At 42.3% G+C, this 15,379-nt stretch overlaps 1 protein-coding gene across 1 annotated transcript in view; it reads left to right on the forward strand.

Annotated features, from left to right (window-relative positions):
- The window catches only part of LOC126285273 (T-box transcription factor TBX1-like), a 431,754-nt gene that overhangs the window by 348,938 nt on the left and 67,437 nt on the right, over positions 1-15,379 (forward strand). The window contains exon 8 of the mRNA XM_049984563.1: positions 7,491-7,609. Within this exon, the coding sequence (XP_049840520.1) occupies positions 7,491-7,609 (119 nt within the window). The remainder of the gene's footprint in view (positions 1-7,490; positions 7,610-15,379) is intronic.

Consider the following 15,379-nt stretch of genomic DNA (forward strand, 5'->3'; position numbering starts at 1 on the left):
TCTTCGCCTCGGTTTGCCCTCCAGCAAAATCACTTACACTAACTGCAGCACAAGTCACGTTAATTATGCGTCGCTCCCCAGCGCCGACCAATGCCTGCTCTGGGAAGTGAACAAATTCTCACAAAATTTCCCTTCCTCTCAACTTCTGCTATTTAGCTCCTCCCAGGCCACCCATCAAGGTTAGCGTCTGCTGAAACACCAATTTTTCCGGAATTCTGACTCCCAGGAGAGTACTTCAAATTCCTTGGTCCTATGTTCCCATGAGAGGCCGGCATATTTCATTCTGTCGCTCTTGACCTGATTGACTTCAGACTCTGCAGACCGTCAATTCAGCGTGAAGTTGCTATAGTCACGAACACGCATATTTTGGCCTCTGTTGACCGCTCCACCGTAGCTTTGCGCGACTTTCTCGCATGTTTCACTGAAAACGGGACGACGGACATTTATCAACAGGCGTACAAGTTCTCCATCTCCTTCCCAGTACACCAGCATGTGGTCAACCAGCCACTCACTGTCACTCATCTTAAGGCAGCTGGGGGCCGCGCCCCGTTACCCCTTTCTCAGAGCTTGAGCCGCCCTAAGCTGCCTATTGTCGCTTCCCTTCGCCGCTCCCCCACCGGCCACAGTCACTCAAATACTTGTCTGGGATAATCTAGCCTCCAGTAAATCGACGCGTCTCCACAAAATTTTCATGTCGTGTGAATTACTTTAAAACCATCACCCGACATTAATTATTCCAATACGTCCATACTATACCCTCTACAAGATGCATTGTGCCTTGTCAGTCATTTTTGTTCATCCCTACTGTTCGCTCAACGTGAGTTAGGTGATCTATAATTTCATGTAAGAGGCATAGTTCTCGCCATCTTACAAAAGCAAACCTGATCGGCATTCTCTCTGTACCTCTTATGTGAAATTTGAATGGACATCATCTTTCAGATGTAGAAACACGCCTACCAACTTTCATTTATGTAGCACAACTCCATTTTGGTATTTCTATTTTTTCCGTCAGTGCATTACTAACTTTTAACATACACCTTTCTTGTAATGACATGAAACATAGCGCAGATTTACTCAGTTTGCTTCAATGTCGTCACGGTATTGCTTCTCCATGTTTTCTGTCCCTCTGATCATGCCACGCTATTGTCTAAATGAGAACGGTCCGTTTAGAGTACCGGATGATACTACAGTAAAGGGTAACAAATGTATTCCCGTAGTAGCAAATTGCGTTGATTTAGATACAGATATAAGCAAACAGTTCGAGGAGAATTGTTCTAACTGTCTGATGTTTTTCACCTAGAAAGCTCAGCGAAGTACAAACTAGCTGCTAAAGCAATTTGGAGTTTCACAGTAGAATTAAACGCAGTGCAACCTCTGTTGGCGAGAAAAAATTTTACAAAGTCAAAACAAACGTGAGGAGACAAAGCCAAGAAGTGTACAATGAATTCTATAGCAAAATCTTCCATTACGACCTGTCGAATAAGCACCAGAAGTTCCGATGTTGCGCATGGCTTGTTGATTGTACTCACTGACTCTGCGGTACCGTCGTGGACGATGACACAGAGAGGGCCGTAATAGTGAATTCAGTCTTCCGAAATTGTTGCATTGTAGAACGTCGTAATACGGTACCTCGGTCATCGCACAAACAGAGAAATTTCAAATACGTTTTCTGTTACTCTCTGTACACTGTGTTAAAGCACTGCCGTTGTAGGCCGGTTCAGCAACAAAACGTTGCAGGCGACTGGAAAAAAGAGCCCTCATTTGCGCTTTGAAGAAGGATCAACAGACAGATGCACATAATGCAGATACGGTGACGTCAGTTGGTTGTATAACTGCAAAAAATGTCTTATGTCTACTGATTTACATGTTATGACAGGGATTCGACGAGTGGCGATCTCGTGAATTTAAGTTCGCAATATTCGTCCATGAGATGAAGAAGACCGCAGGCAACTGTGCCCGTATGGTTGCTGTGTCTCTCGGCTTCCGGAAGGCGTTCGATGCATTTCTACATTGTGATCTTGTGTACGTAATACGATATTACAGAACGTCGAGCCAGGTTAACGTCCGTATTTAGCACTTCTTCGCAAGTAAATCGCAAGACGTAGTTCTGAACCGGGCGAAGTCGGCATCTCGAAGTACAACTTTGGGCGGACTGCAGCGGAGTGTTGTAGGAGCGTTGCTGGTCACGACGTATATCAATTACCTGGCCGAAACTTCGCAAACTTCATCATGCAATATTTTGGATGACGGTGTGCAACGGGAGATAACTGCAAGAATATGGGAGCAGACGTACAGAAAATTCATAACTGATACTGGGGCTGACGGTTGACGTTCAAATGAAATATATGAAACGTATTTAGCATAAGTTGACGGAAAGACCCACTACTGTTCCACTTATGATTGGTGGTTAATTATCAAAAACAGCAACAAGCGCAGAATATCTAGTAATTTTCGTCCAGGGCTGCCTAAAATTGGACGAGCAAACAAAACCATTTGTAGGGACAGAATATGTCAGTGTGTAAGATTCTTTAGAAGAACGGTACAGGAAAGAAATTCGCCCACGACAGAATTAGCTTACAAAACACTTGCATGATCTGTTTTCAGTATTTCTCATCAGTCTAGAATCTTTGCGAGATAGGATTGGTTCAGAAGGTAAAAAAAAAATTAAAAATAAGAACCGAACACTTCTCTCAGAGTTTTTTTTTTTTTTTTTTTTTTTTTTTTGTATGCCCGAAAGCGTCACGATGTTTAATAGTGGCGTTGGTATCATGCATCACGGGGATTTGACTGAAGAAAAACGAGGCCACAAATTATATCCTTCCACCTAAGACAACCTGAAATGACTGTGTCGATAAGAACAGAGCATTCGCAGCGAACACGGCGCCTCGCGGGGTTCTTCCCAGTGAGGGAGACTGGCCACCTTCACTCCCCCACAGCCAGGTGAGAGGCCGTAGCTCCGCCCACAAAATGGAGGCTCCGCAGGAACAAGTCTCGCGCCGCAAGCCGACATCCGAACACTTGCCGCTCATACTGCAAGATGCACCACTACAATTACGTAGAGACCGATTGCCTAGGGAACGCAAGAGTGCGATTACAATGGCTGACCAGGCTTGTGGAGAGTAATGCGTTAGCAGGAACCATCCAGCAATACGCAAGACTCGATTTCATTCCGAGGCCATATTCTGCGTTTCCTATGGTAGTGTAGCTTCTCCTCACTTTAACTTTATTATTAAATTACTATCAGCTGCATCAGTTAGAGCAAAAAAAAATTCTGTACATATTTCACAACGAAAGACACATGTGTAATTACTATTTAGACCGCAGAAACATTCTGCGGGTCATAGTAGACACGGATATCGGAAGACTCAGTCCAGAGGAGCGTCTCTTCGGACGCTTCGTGCAGACTCCACTGCCAGGGAAACGTCAGTTAGGGCAGTCATTTACAAAGCGGTTCATTGTATCAGTATCACCACAGCCACACGTACTGGCAGTGCAAAAGCCCACTTTTGCGTGTTGTATTTGTACATACTGTCTCCAGGGAGGAATCTATTAAGTTCTATCCACATCTGCTTAGGATGGTGAAAATCTGGAACTTAATCGGTTGGGTTATCAGTATGTTCTTGGTTCCGGGTTTCCGTTCCCTGCCACTCGCCTCTCATTGTTCGGCGTCGCGGTTAAACCCAGTGGAGAGCATTTGGACTCCAACTTCCTGTGTCGGTCGCCTGGAGTGGAGGCATTTCCTAGGCAGCGAGAGTAAATGTTCGGGGAGTGTCCGTCGGTCCACCCTCTGCCTGCCACAATGTTCAGACGACACCGGGGATGTTACAACGGGTACAACTCAATTTTGTGCGACGATGACATACCTACATTCGCACTGGGGGACGCCACTTTGAACAACTGTTGTACCTGTAGTAGCTTCTGAAACTTGGGCAAGTAAATGGAATCCATTATCACAGTACCGTAGACGTAGATCTCTCTGACATCAAGTTACGTGCGCCGTTACTAGTTCATGAACAGAGGAAATTATCTGAAGACACTGGGGAGTGTTGATTGGGAATTTTGTACGTGATGAACCTCAAGGACATAATAAGTATGACATAAAAACATACAGAATTAAATATTTAGAATACAGAAATTTTTGTTGATAGACATCGATGTCCAGATCTGGTACCCACTTCTTAGAACGACGTGTGACTTCTGGAAAGTCGTCAGATCATCAGTACATTTTCTTACACGACACACTCTTGTGATATGGTCGAGAGCGTGCTCAGATTCTCCATAGTCACAAATTGAGCTGTCTGTAAGTCACGATTTATAAAGCACGGCCTTGAATCTTGTATAATTGCTTCGCATGCGATTGAGACTACTCCAGTCGTTTCTTAGGAAGTTGAGCTCTTGTAGTACTTTCGAGGCATCAGTTAAGAGATGATGATCACTAGCTTCCCCCAGTCCATTTTTCATGAGTTTATTAGGTTACAGGTGTTGTGTCCTATTACGTAGCTCTCTTCCTGCGTTGCCTTCCGTGATTTGAGGCGTGTGTTTGGTATCCTCATTACTACATCTTGATCAAGTAAACTTTTTGAGTGGTCTGTCTGTCTAGTATTTTTTGCCATTCCTTGAAACGTGCTCTTATATCGCCTTAGCTTTTGTGGAGCTGTGTTACTGATGACGGTTAATCACGGTATCGGAGAAGACGTTAATGTACCGGTGATTATACGCACCGTTTCGGGAAGCTGCGCGTCCGCCTTGGCGGTATGGTGACGTCTTTGGCAGACGGCTGCACAGTGTTCTCCAGTGGCCAGTACCACTGGCATTACTACTGTCTGTGGTGTGAATGTGTCTGCACCCTAAGACTGCTTGCTGGTAAGTCATTTAAAAACAAGAATCGACTACCCCGAAGTTCACCTCTCGCGCCATTATCATTCAAACTGCACACTAGCGATATGACTTATTTAGTGAACAAAAACATGGGATACGCTGATGATTTGGCCGTAGCAGTGCAAAGCAGATGTCCTGAGGTAGGGGCAAGGATCAACAATAAGTAGTATAAAACTGTTAAGGCTTTCGTGGCCACTTGTTGACAAACTGCCTACGTTCATCTAATGATTTTACTGATGTTTCGCCAGGACGATTGGCTGGCATTTTGAGAATGCTTTATTGCCGGTGGTGGACTGGAGCCGAGCTCGCGGCCGCAGACTGTATGTACCTGGCGCGCCAACGTCCGAGGGCTTCTCCGCTGTCATTTCCGGTGCGGTTCCCCTCTTGCTACCTGCGAAGGTCGTTCGCTGCAGTACGGGAAGCCAGGATCCGTTTACCTTAAGGCATGTGCATGGCATACGGTATATTCCCGACATAGCAAGTGGGACTCTTTTCTCCTTCGCCAATCTATGACACTCTTTGATCTTCCTTGTCGGTTTCAAAATCGTCTTTATGCCATGTTTGCGCAATATACGGCCGATTCTGTCCGTCACACTGGGAATGTATGGCAGAAAGGCCGTCCCCGACATTTCTTTTTGTGGTTCCTTACTTCGTCGAGTATATCGTACACCATGCATATGCGGAAAAAGTTTATGTCGGAATGACTGGACGATCAATCAACACCAGGATCAAAGAGCATAAGCGACATTGCAGGTTGGGGCAGGTGGAGAAATCGGCCGTGGCAGAGCACGCACCGAATGAGACCGACCACGTAATAAAATTCGCCGACACGGAAGTTCTGGCTGTAGAGAAGCACTATCACACGCGCTTGTTCAGAGAAGCTGTAGAAATACAAAAACACGCGAACAATTTCAGCACGAAAGGTAAACGGATCCTGGCTTCCCGTACTGCAGCGAACGACCGTCGCAGGTAGCAAGAGGAGAACCGCACCGGAAACGACCGCGGAGAAGCCCTCGGACTTGGCGCGCCAGGTACATGTAGTCTGCGGCCGCGAGCTCGGCTCCAGTCCACCACCGGCAATAAAGCATTCTCAAAATGCCAGCCAATCGTCCTGGCGAAACATCAGTAAAATCATTAGATGAACGTAGGCAGTTTGTCAACAAGTGGCCACGAAAGCCTTAACAGTTTTATACTACTTATTGTTGATCCTTGCCCCTACCGGCAATGGAGGGTGTAGCTTAATGCCAGCCACTCGTGCTGGCGAAACGTCAGAAAAATCATTAGATGAACGTGGGCCGAAGAACCCGAGACAGAAGCCAATAGGCAGTTTGTCATTAAGTAGTATCTACAAATACTAACAAGGGAACCTCCCCATCGCACCCCCCTCAGATTTAGTTATAAGTTGGCACAGTGAATAGCCCTTGAAAAATTGAACACAGATCAATCGAGAAAACCGGAAGAAATTGTGTGGAACTATGAAAGAAATAAGCAAAATATACAAACTGAGTAGTCTATGTGCGAGATGAGGAACATTAAGGTGAGTACCAGATGAGTAGCGCTGTGGTCCTGTGGTTAGCATGAGCAGTTGTGAAACGAGAGGTCCTTGGTTGAAATATTCCCTCGAATAAAAATTTTTAATTTTTTATTTTCAGAAAATTATCAACGTTCAGGCACACACACACAATCAACTTCGGACGTATGCAGGATTTGACGGTCTACACAAGGAAAAGTTTGAAAACGTTACAAACAAATATTTTGACAGAGCACAAGGTAAGCTGTGCGACTGTGAAACTGTTGCATTCATTTCTTGCAGTTTATGTGACAAACTCATGTTTTCATTACTTTTTTGGGAGTGATTATCACATCCAGAAGAAAACCTAAATCGGGCAAGGTAGAAGAATCTTTTTGCCCATTCGCGAAGTGTACAAGTTAGGTGGGTTGACAACATATTCCTGTCATGTGACGTACATGCCGTCACCAGTTTCGTATAGAATATATCAGACATGTTTTCCTGTGGAGGAATCGGTTGACCTATGACCTTGCGATCAAATGTTTTCAGTTGCCATTGGAGAGGCACGTCCTTTCGTCTTCTAATCGCACGGTTTTGCGGTGCGGTCGCAAAACACAGACACTAAACTTATTACAGTGAACAGAGACGTCAATGAACTAACGGACAGATCATAACAGCGAAAATAAAGAAATTAAACTTTTCGGTCGAGGGAGGACTAGAACTAAGGACCTCTCGATCCCCAGCTGCTGACGCTAACCACGGAACCACGACACTCCTGATCTCAAATTGTCCTTTATGTTGCCTATCTTGCACATAGACTAGTTAGTTTGTATATTTTACTTACTTTTTTCATAGTTCCACACAACTTCTTCCTGTTTTCTCGATTGATCTGTGTTCAGTTTTTCAAGGCCTATCCACTGTGCCAACTTATAACTAAATTTGAGGGGGTGCGATGGGGAGGTTCCCTTGTAAGAAGCAAGAGACCTGAAAAGACAGTTTTGTGTGTGTGTGTGTGTGTGTTTGAGGGTGAGTCGTCTTTCTGTGCTCCATCGCCACCCTGTTGAGACCCGGTCCACTGAGGGCGGCGCTTGTTGTGTTGCAGCGGCGTGGAGGTGCTGAACCAGCTGCAGCTGGGGGCGGCGCAGCAGCGGCTGGCGGCCAGGGCGGCGCCGGCCACGGGAGCACAGAGCCACTTCTCGCTCAAGGAGGGCGGCCGTCACGGTGAGTCCGCAGTGTCACGCTGGCAGCGGGGCTCTGCACGTACCGGCTGCGACCGGTCACTTCGGCAATAGACGCAGAGGCTCCCCACGTGTGATCACACGAAAACACTGCTTAACGGATTTACGTAGCGTGGGCAATAAAATACTAAATTTGGTTTATTACGTACTATGCCCCAACAGGACAAATAGTCCTGTCACGGAAAAGCCACGTATAACTACTACTATACTATAACCTCAAAGCTGAAGGCAGTTCGTATAGTGAAGTTATCCTTATTCAAGTAATTATAGTATGAAGAAGCAGTGTTACCCTCTGAGAGGAATTTTGTTATGTTGACCGTGTTGTACCTAACGGAGGTGGCTTGACCGAAATGAAAGTCAGAATTACGTAAATATTCAAACAGTAACAAACAATAACTTATTTATCCACACTGTTCCAAGAATTTAAAAAAAAAGGTTTAAGTTTGGAGTTGACAGCTAGAGCAGAACAAATTATTTGCATAAATATAGCAGATAACGATACACACTACTATCTTCAGAGCTTAGTCAGACTGAATGATCTTTATAACATTACTATTAATATTCGCTGTAGGATCATAAATTGGACATAGGTTCAGTAATACTTTTCAAACATTTTCCTAGGTGACATAAAATTGTAAATGAAGTTCACTGCAAAATTATGAACTGGTCACAGGTTAAGTCTCTCTCAGCTAAATACTTTTCTATTTAGAATGAAAGTCGAATTCACTAACATGTTACTTCTCACTGTCTACATCTACATCTACATTCATACTCCGCAAGCCACCCAACGGTGTGTGTCTTTTGAATAAAATAAGTTACTGTTTTCATAGGTAGTGGTCTTTCTATTAATTGTCATTTATCAAGAGCATAAAGGATAAACTATCGATTCTATTACACTGTTAATATGCACTTTCAATACACAAGAGAAACAAGTGCTTAGCAAGCATGAGTATATAACTTGACACAATTGCAGTTTTCAACTTTTACTACAGTGAGACACAAAACTGATATATTTGTAAGAAAGATACTGACTCACCTTTTGCGATTTACAACAGGCGGCAATGTGATCATTTAGTGAGCAAAACTTTATAAGCCTTAGTTTTAAGAACTTTTAATTTTGAAGTTGGCAACAACATATTAATAAGCAGTCTCAATAGAAAATTTATTTTCGGCAAGCATCATTTTCTTTAGTTCACTCTCTTGCCAAATTAACTTTAACATTCTTTTTATTATGTTCAAGAGGCATTAATTAGTTAAAACACTAGGCTTTAATGTTCTTTCAATAAGGACACTCGGTAATCGCTTTAGTTCAAACAGAGAAGAACCTGAGAGGTGTTATGATAAGGAAAAAAATCGAGGTAGGTACATAAATTTAGTTATAAATTACCTTCTATTTGAGCACACTACCACATCCAATAAGCTGATCCTTCAATGTACATTAATATAGTGTTCCATTATAGTGACTGCGCAATGTGGTGGCGATTGCATGTTGGTACGTGGATTTACAGGTAGAATTGCTGGACTCTGTCATTTCTTGGTGGCTATGATAGATACCAATTTCAGAATAGTTCCAGCTCTTTATCTATCCATCCATCCGAGGCATTGGAAAGCGTCAGGAAAAGCCTCTCTCGCAACCAGCACAGCACATGGGCAGTTCACAGATTGCTAGCTCGTCCCCGACTGACTCTTGGTTCCACCTTTTCTACGTAGGCCAACCGCAATTTGCGCGCGCTACACAGTTCAGTTCCCAAGGGGTACCACAACACCTTTTACATACAAAATAACTAAAAACTCTAAGTGAAGGTTAGCAGTTTACATTACAGCAAACAAACATTTTAAGTAAAACAGAACCTTTGCTCATATTGACATCTCTATAAAAAATTATTTAAATGAAATTATTCATCCTCGAAGATAACCAAAGAGATTATGTAAGAAATACAAACATATCATTACAGAGATTATACTTCATTACAGTATCGAATTAATTGTACACTAATTACAGAAGTTCAACGATGCAATGTTGAACAAAATAGAAAGCTAAATGAATCAACAAAAGGTACGTAGTGTCTAAGCTATGGTGTTACAACACTAGATGAGCCATCACCACCAAGAACAGTGCAGTACTGAACGATGAATGTGATATTACATGACAACTTCTGTCTCAGCATTAAGGAGTTAGCAGTGGCCTTTCATTCTGTTAATGGCCAATACAAAATTCATACTAGACGTTGTTATCGTAAGTTCCATGTAAATTCTACGTGCTGTTGGGAAATAACAGAATAGGAAAACATTGGCCAGGTGTGAGTAGCACTAACACAGTGAATGTTCCATAAAACTTAATCGTAAAAAAATAGACAATTCATCCATGCCGGTATCTGAAGATCTGCACGATTTTTGTCTGTTATCGACATTGATAGTGGCGAGATATGGGTCCCAGTGATTCCAAGACTTTCGAGAGTCTTTCAATTTCAAGTCTGAAGTGGGATAGCAAAAGACGTATTTTTTCGTGTGAGGTCTTTACAAATTAAAAATTGTCTACTTTTTTTTGCTTTATTATTCCATTAGAAGTACTGACAGCCTTGGGAGAGCCAGTCCTGACGATACTCTACCGTCTGTTGAGCAAGATGTATGAGACAGGCGAAATTCCCTCAGACTTCAAGAAGAATATAGTAATTCCAAACCCAAAGAAAGCAGGTGTTGACAGATGTGAAAATTACCGAACTATCAGAGGATATAAAATGTAGACTGGCAATGACAAGGAAAGCGTTTCTGAAGAAGAGAAATTTGTTAACATCGAGTGTAGATTTAAGTGTCAAGAAGTCGTTTCTGAAAGTATTTGTATGGAGTGTAACCATGTATGGAAGTGAAACGTGGACGATAAATAGTTTAGACAAGAATAGAAGCTTTCGAAATGTGGTGCTACAGAAGAATGCTGAAGATTAGATGGGTAGACCACATAACTAATGAGGAAGTATTGAATAGAATTGGGGAGAAGAGGAGCTTGTGGCACAACTTGACTAGAAGAAGGAATCGGTTGGTAGGACATGTTCTGAGACATCGAGGGATCACCAATTTAGTATTGGAGGACAGCGTGAAGGGTAAAAATCGAAGAGAGAGACCAAGAGATGAATACACTAAGCAGATTCAGAAGGATGTAGGCTGCAGTAGGTATTGGGAGATGAAGAAGCTTGTACAGGATAGAGTAGCATGGAGAGCTGCATCAAACCAGTCTCAGGACTGAAGACCACAGCAACAACAACATCAGTTTCATAAGTCACAGCTGCAAAATACTAACGCGAATGCTTTACAGACAAATGGAAAAACTGGTAGAAGCCGACCTCGGGGAAGATCAGTTTGGATTCCGTAGAAATGTTGGAACACGTGAGGCAATACTGACCCTACGACTTATCTTACAAGAAAGATTAAGGAAAGGCGAACCTACGTTTGTAACATTTCTAGATTTAGAGAAGGCTTTTGACAATGTTGATTGGAATACTCTCTTTCAAATTCTGAAGGTGGCAGGGTAAAATACAGGGAGCGAAAGACTATTTACAATTTGTGCAGAAAGCAGATGGTAGTTATAAGAGTCGAGGGACATGAAAGGGAAGCAGTGGTTGGGAAGGGAGTGATACAGGACTGTAGCTTCTCCCCGATGTTACTCAATCTGTATATTGAGTAAGCAGTAAAGGAAACAAAAGAAAAGTTCGGAGTAGGTATTAAAATCCATGGAGAAGAAATAAAAATGTAGAGGTTCGCCGATGACATTGTAATTCTGTCAGAGACAGCAAAGGACTTGGAAGAGCAGTTGAACGGAATGGACAGTGTCTTGAAAGTAGAATATAAGATGAACATCCACAAAAGCAAAATGAGGATAACTGAATGTAGTCGAATTAAGTCGGGTGATGCTGAGGGAATTAGATTAGGAAATGAGACACTTAAAGTGACAAAGGTGTTTTGCTATTTGTACTGTGAATCATTTCTTCTAGCCAAATTTCATGATTATACATCAAGGGGAAGCACCGTATAAGTTTTAATGAGTGGTTTTGCGAGTATCAAAATATGTAAAAAATGGCGGACGCGTCTGACTGTATTGACTTACAAGTTTAACATTTTTAAATCTCCAAAGTACTATAGACCTCAGTATGTGACGTAAATTTCGACTTAATGCTATTACCTGTTCCTGGGAAGGAGGAGTCATAACAGACGAACGAACAGAGTGACAGTCTGACAACAATTAAAAAAATAGTTTTCTTTCTTCTGATATTCGAGGGGCGTTCGGAAAGTAAGGTCGGATCGGTCGCGAATTGAAACCACAATGAAAATCAAAAACTTTTTATTCGCAATAGTTAGCCACACGTTGCAGCGTCCTCTCTAAATAGTCGCCGCTCCGACTTAGGCATCTGTAGTGCCATAGTACAAACTTTCCAGCACCCTCGTCACAGAAAGCAGCCACTTGTGCTTTCCACCAATTATCTACGCTGGGCTGCCTTTCGTTGTTTGTTCCAAAATGTTGTCTGCGTAGCCAGCGGTTCATGTGAGCAGAGATGAACAACGGAGGGAGCCAATTAAGGACTGTATTGTGGGCGATCGAACACTTCCCATCGAAAACGCTGCAGGGGCGTCTTCATTGCCTCTGCAGAATGCGGCTGAAAATTTTCTTGAAGAAAGAAACACATGACATTTATGTCATGTGGGCTGCATAGCTTCAGGCGAAACCTCTGACCAGATCCACATACTTGGCGGGAGACACTGTTGTTTTAGGCATTTGTACGTGATCACTTTGCGCTCTGAACTGAAAAAAAGCGACGTGAAGCGATCGACAGTCGCACTAACGACACTGCCCAACTCATCTGCGCAAAGTTCCATCAGGTTTTCACAGTGGTTTCCATTTCGCGCCTAATCGGATCTTACTTTCCGAATACGCCTCGTAATAATATACGAAAGATTTTCGTTTTTTTTCTTTGGTTTTACTGTGAAACCTTCTTTCTTGTCAAATTTCAAGATTTTAGATCAACGATAGGTTTTGATGAGTAAGTCTGCGAATATCAAAATATGTAACATAAATTGCCGTATTTTTTGAGTGAACTAGCTTAGAAGCTTGAAATAATTACACCGCGAAAGGATCATAGACCTTAATATATGGCATCAACGTGGACTTCATGCTTCTACCCGTTCCTGACAAAAAGGGTTCTTAACAGTTGGACTGAAAGAGGGACAGACAGACAACAAAGCTATCCTAATAGGGGTCTGTTTTTGCAGACTGAGAACGGAACCATAAAAACTGAAAAACACAAAAAATATCAACAATTATTTGCTTATCAGATTATGTCAGTACAAACAGAACAACAATATTTAGCAAATAGTATGTGATAAGATATTTGTTAGGACATCAGGAAATAACTTCCTAGGTACAAGGAGAAACGAAGGACGATTAGGAATTAAGTCTGTTCAGGAAGAGGTCATTAGCAACGGATGTAACCTCTGACTGATTAAGAATGGGGATGAAAATCGAGCAGTACCCTTTGATTTCAGCATTTCTGTTGAGTGATTCAGAGAAACCTTGGAGGACCTAGCTCGACGGAGGGCTGACTTCCCGTCCTCCCTGTTGCGAGTCCAGCGTCTCACTTCTACGCCGCACAAGCTCGGTCCACAGTACTAGAGAGAGCTGAGCAATTCATAAATTGAATCAGCCACAAATCTACATTATTCTGTACGTTATGTTACGGTACTGACTGCCAAATAACTTTGAAAGAATATGCTTCTCTTACTCAGTGGCGCTGGCTGTTTCGCTGTCGATACAGCTATCATAGAAAAGCTTTTCTCGATGTCTATTTATTTCCTTATTTGTGCACAATGTAGGCTTTTCCTTTGTCGGAGTATTGTGAAACCTAAATAATTATTCGCTACTCGTCATGGGTCTTTCTCGATAACTTCCATACGAAAAATAGTACGTATTCATGCAGTCTTTGGATTGTGGCATGAAAATATAGTGAACAATGAAATAAATACCAAGAGGCCGCAAAATCACTAAAGTCACTTTAATAACGGGAGTGAATACGGTGAGAATATGTCACCTTCTTATGTTAGAAAACGACGCCACGCTCCACGTAAAGGCAAAACCTTTTTAAAATTTATTTTATTTGCTTTTTGTCTACATACCATGCAACTAGCAGCAAATTAAATTAGCAGAACATCTGATGATTACAATAAAATTATGTTACTACGTACAAAGCACACAGCAGTCAATAATTATACTTGGTCTTTCACATTTCCTGCCACAGGCCTCTAGTTTCAAATGGCTCTGAGCACTATATGACTTAACTTCTGGGGTCATCAGTCCCCTAGAACTTAGAAATACTTAAACCTGACTAACCTAAGGACATCACACACATGCATGCCCGAGGCAGGATTCGAACCTGCGACCGTAGCGGTCACGCGGTTCTAGACTGTAGCGCCTAGAACCGCTCTGCCACCGCGGCCGGAAAAACCTATAGAAAATGAAAACTGCTGCATACTGCACACCTTTCTGTGCAATGCTTAAGCAAGTATTATACAAGCCACTATTATTTCCCGTCTAGTGTTCACTATACGAAAGTGTAAATTTCTACTGAATGAGTCAGTATTGGCAACAACGAAACTCATGATGGAATACAGGTACCGTACAGAGGCGGAAGAAGTGTAATTCCAAAACAGTTGAACAAAGCGTAGGCGAATTTCGCTAACTGACACTGCAATTCAGTCTGACTGCTCTTTTCTGGCATAGGAGTATTCGCGTTACAGTGTCAGAGACAGCGAAGATCATTTTCATAACAAAAATAATGACATTCAGTTACTGCACAAGATCTTGAACGTGATACTTCCAGCAAGGCCTTCCGTCTACCCTCATTATTAAGAATTTAAAGTCGTCGACTTCACTGACTATTTGACCACCTTGTGATGGTAAAACTTCGCTACGGTAAGAGCTCCGTGCCGGAAACGGTGAGCACTGCATTTTGTTACAGTTAAGTGGTAATATGTTCTTTGATGTTACTGACCACTTTAAAAGCTACATCGTCTGTATTACGTTCTACGTGTTTTCCAATTACATTTGCGTCATCTGCAAATAGAAAAATGTTCAGTCATTCATGTTCAATGACAGATCACTGAAACATATCCAGGAACCTGTGGCCACCCCTACTTTATATGAGCCCAGCCAGACTCAAACCTCTTCTCTGTTTGTTAACACTGGAGGACAACCTCCTTCTTTCCATGCAGATATGAAGTGAACCATTATTGAGCTTTCTCCCTAACCTCATGATGTTCCAACACATGCATAGTTATTTATGGTCCACAAAATCAGATGTTTTTGTTAAATCAGACAAAATACGTGCTGTCCTCAACCTGGATCTGCTAGTGCCTCACATTCAGAAGCCTAATTTCATTTTCTGCACTTGATAGGAATTGATTAGTAAACATTTTACTTAAGTCTGCTGGATCACTATCAATTTCATTGTCTTATAAAATACTTCCTGCACGATTGCCCATGTAGTTTCAATTTTCTTAAGAGAGCGTTCTATTCTCGGGGAGTAATGTATTTTTTCTTTTTGTACATTGCAGTATTTTCTGTAGCGAAATTCTGTTACATGGATCTTATATCAATTTGTGATGGTGCAGTTAAAGTGCTTATCTCCCTGAAGAGGTACCTACAAGACGATCGAGGGTGAACTCTACGTATTATTCCTTGCTGTTCGCTTTTGTGAAGTCAATAGTTTCT

This window comes from Schistocerca gregaria, chromosome 8 (genome assembly GCF_023897955.1).
Source record: "Schistocerca gregaria isolate iqSchGreg1 chromosome 8, iqSchGreg1.2, whole genome shotgun sequence".
In the NCBI taxonomy this organism is placed as follows: domain Eukaryota; kingdom Metazoa; phylum Arthropoda; class Insecta; order Orthoptera; family Acrididae; genus Schistocerca; species Schistocerca gregaria.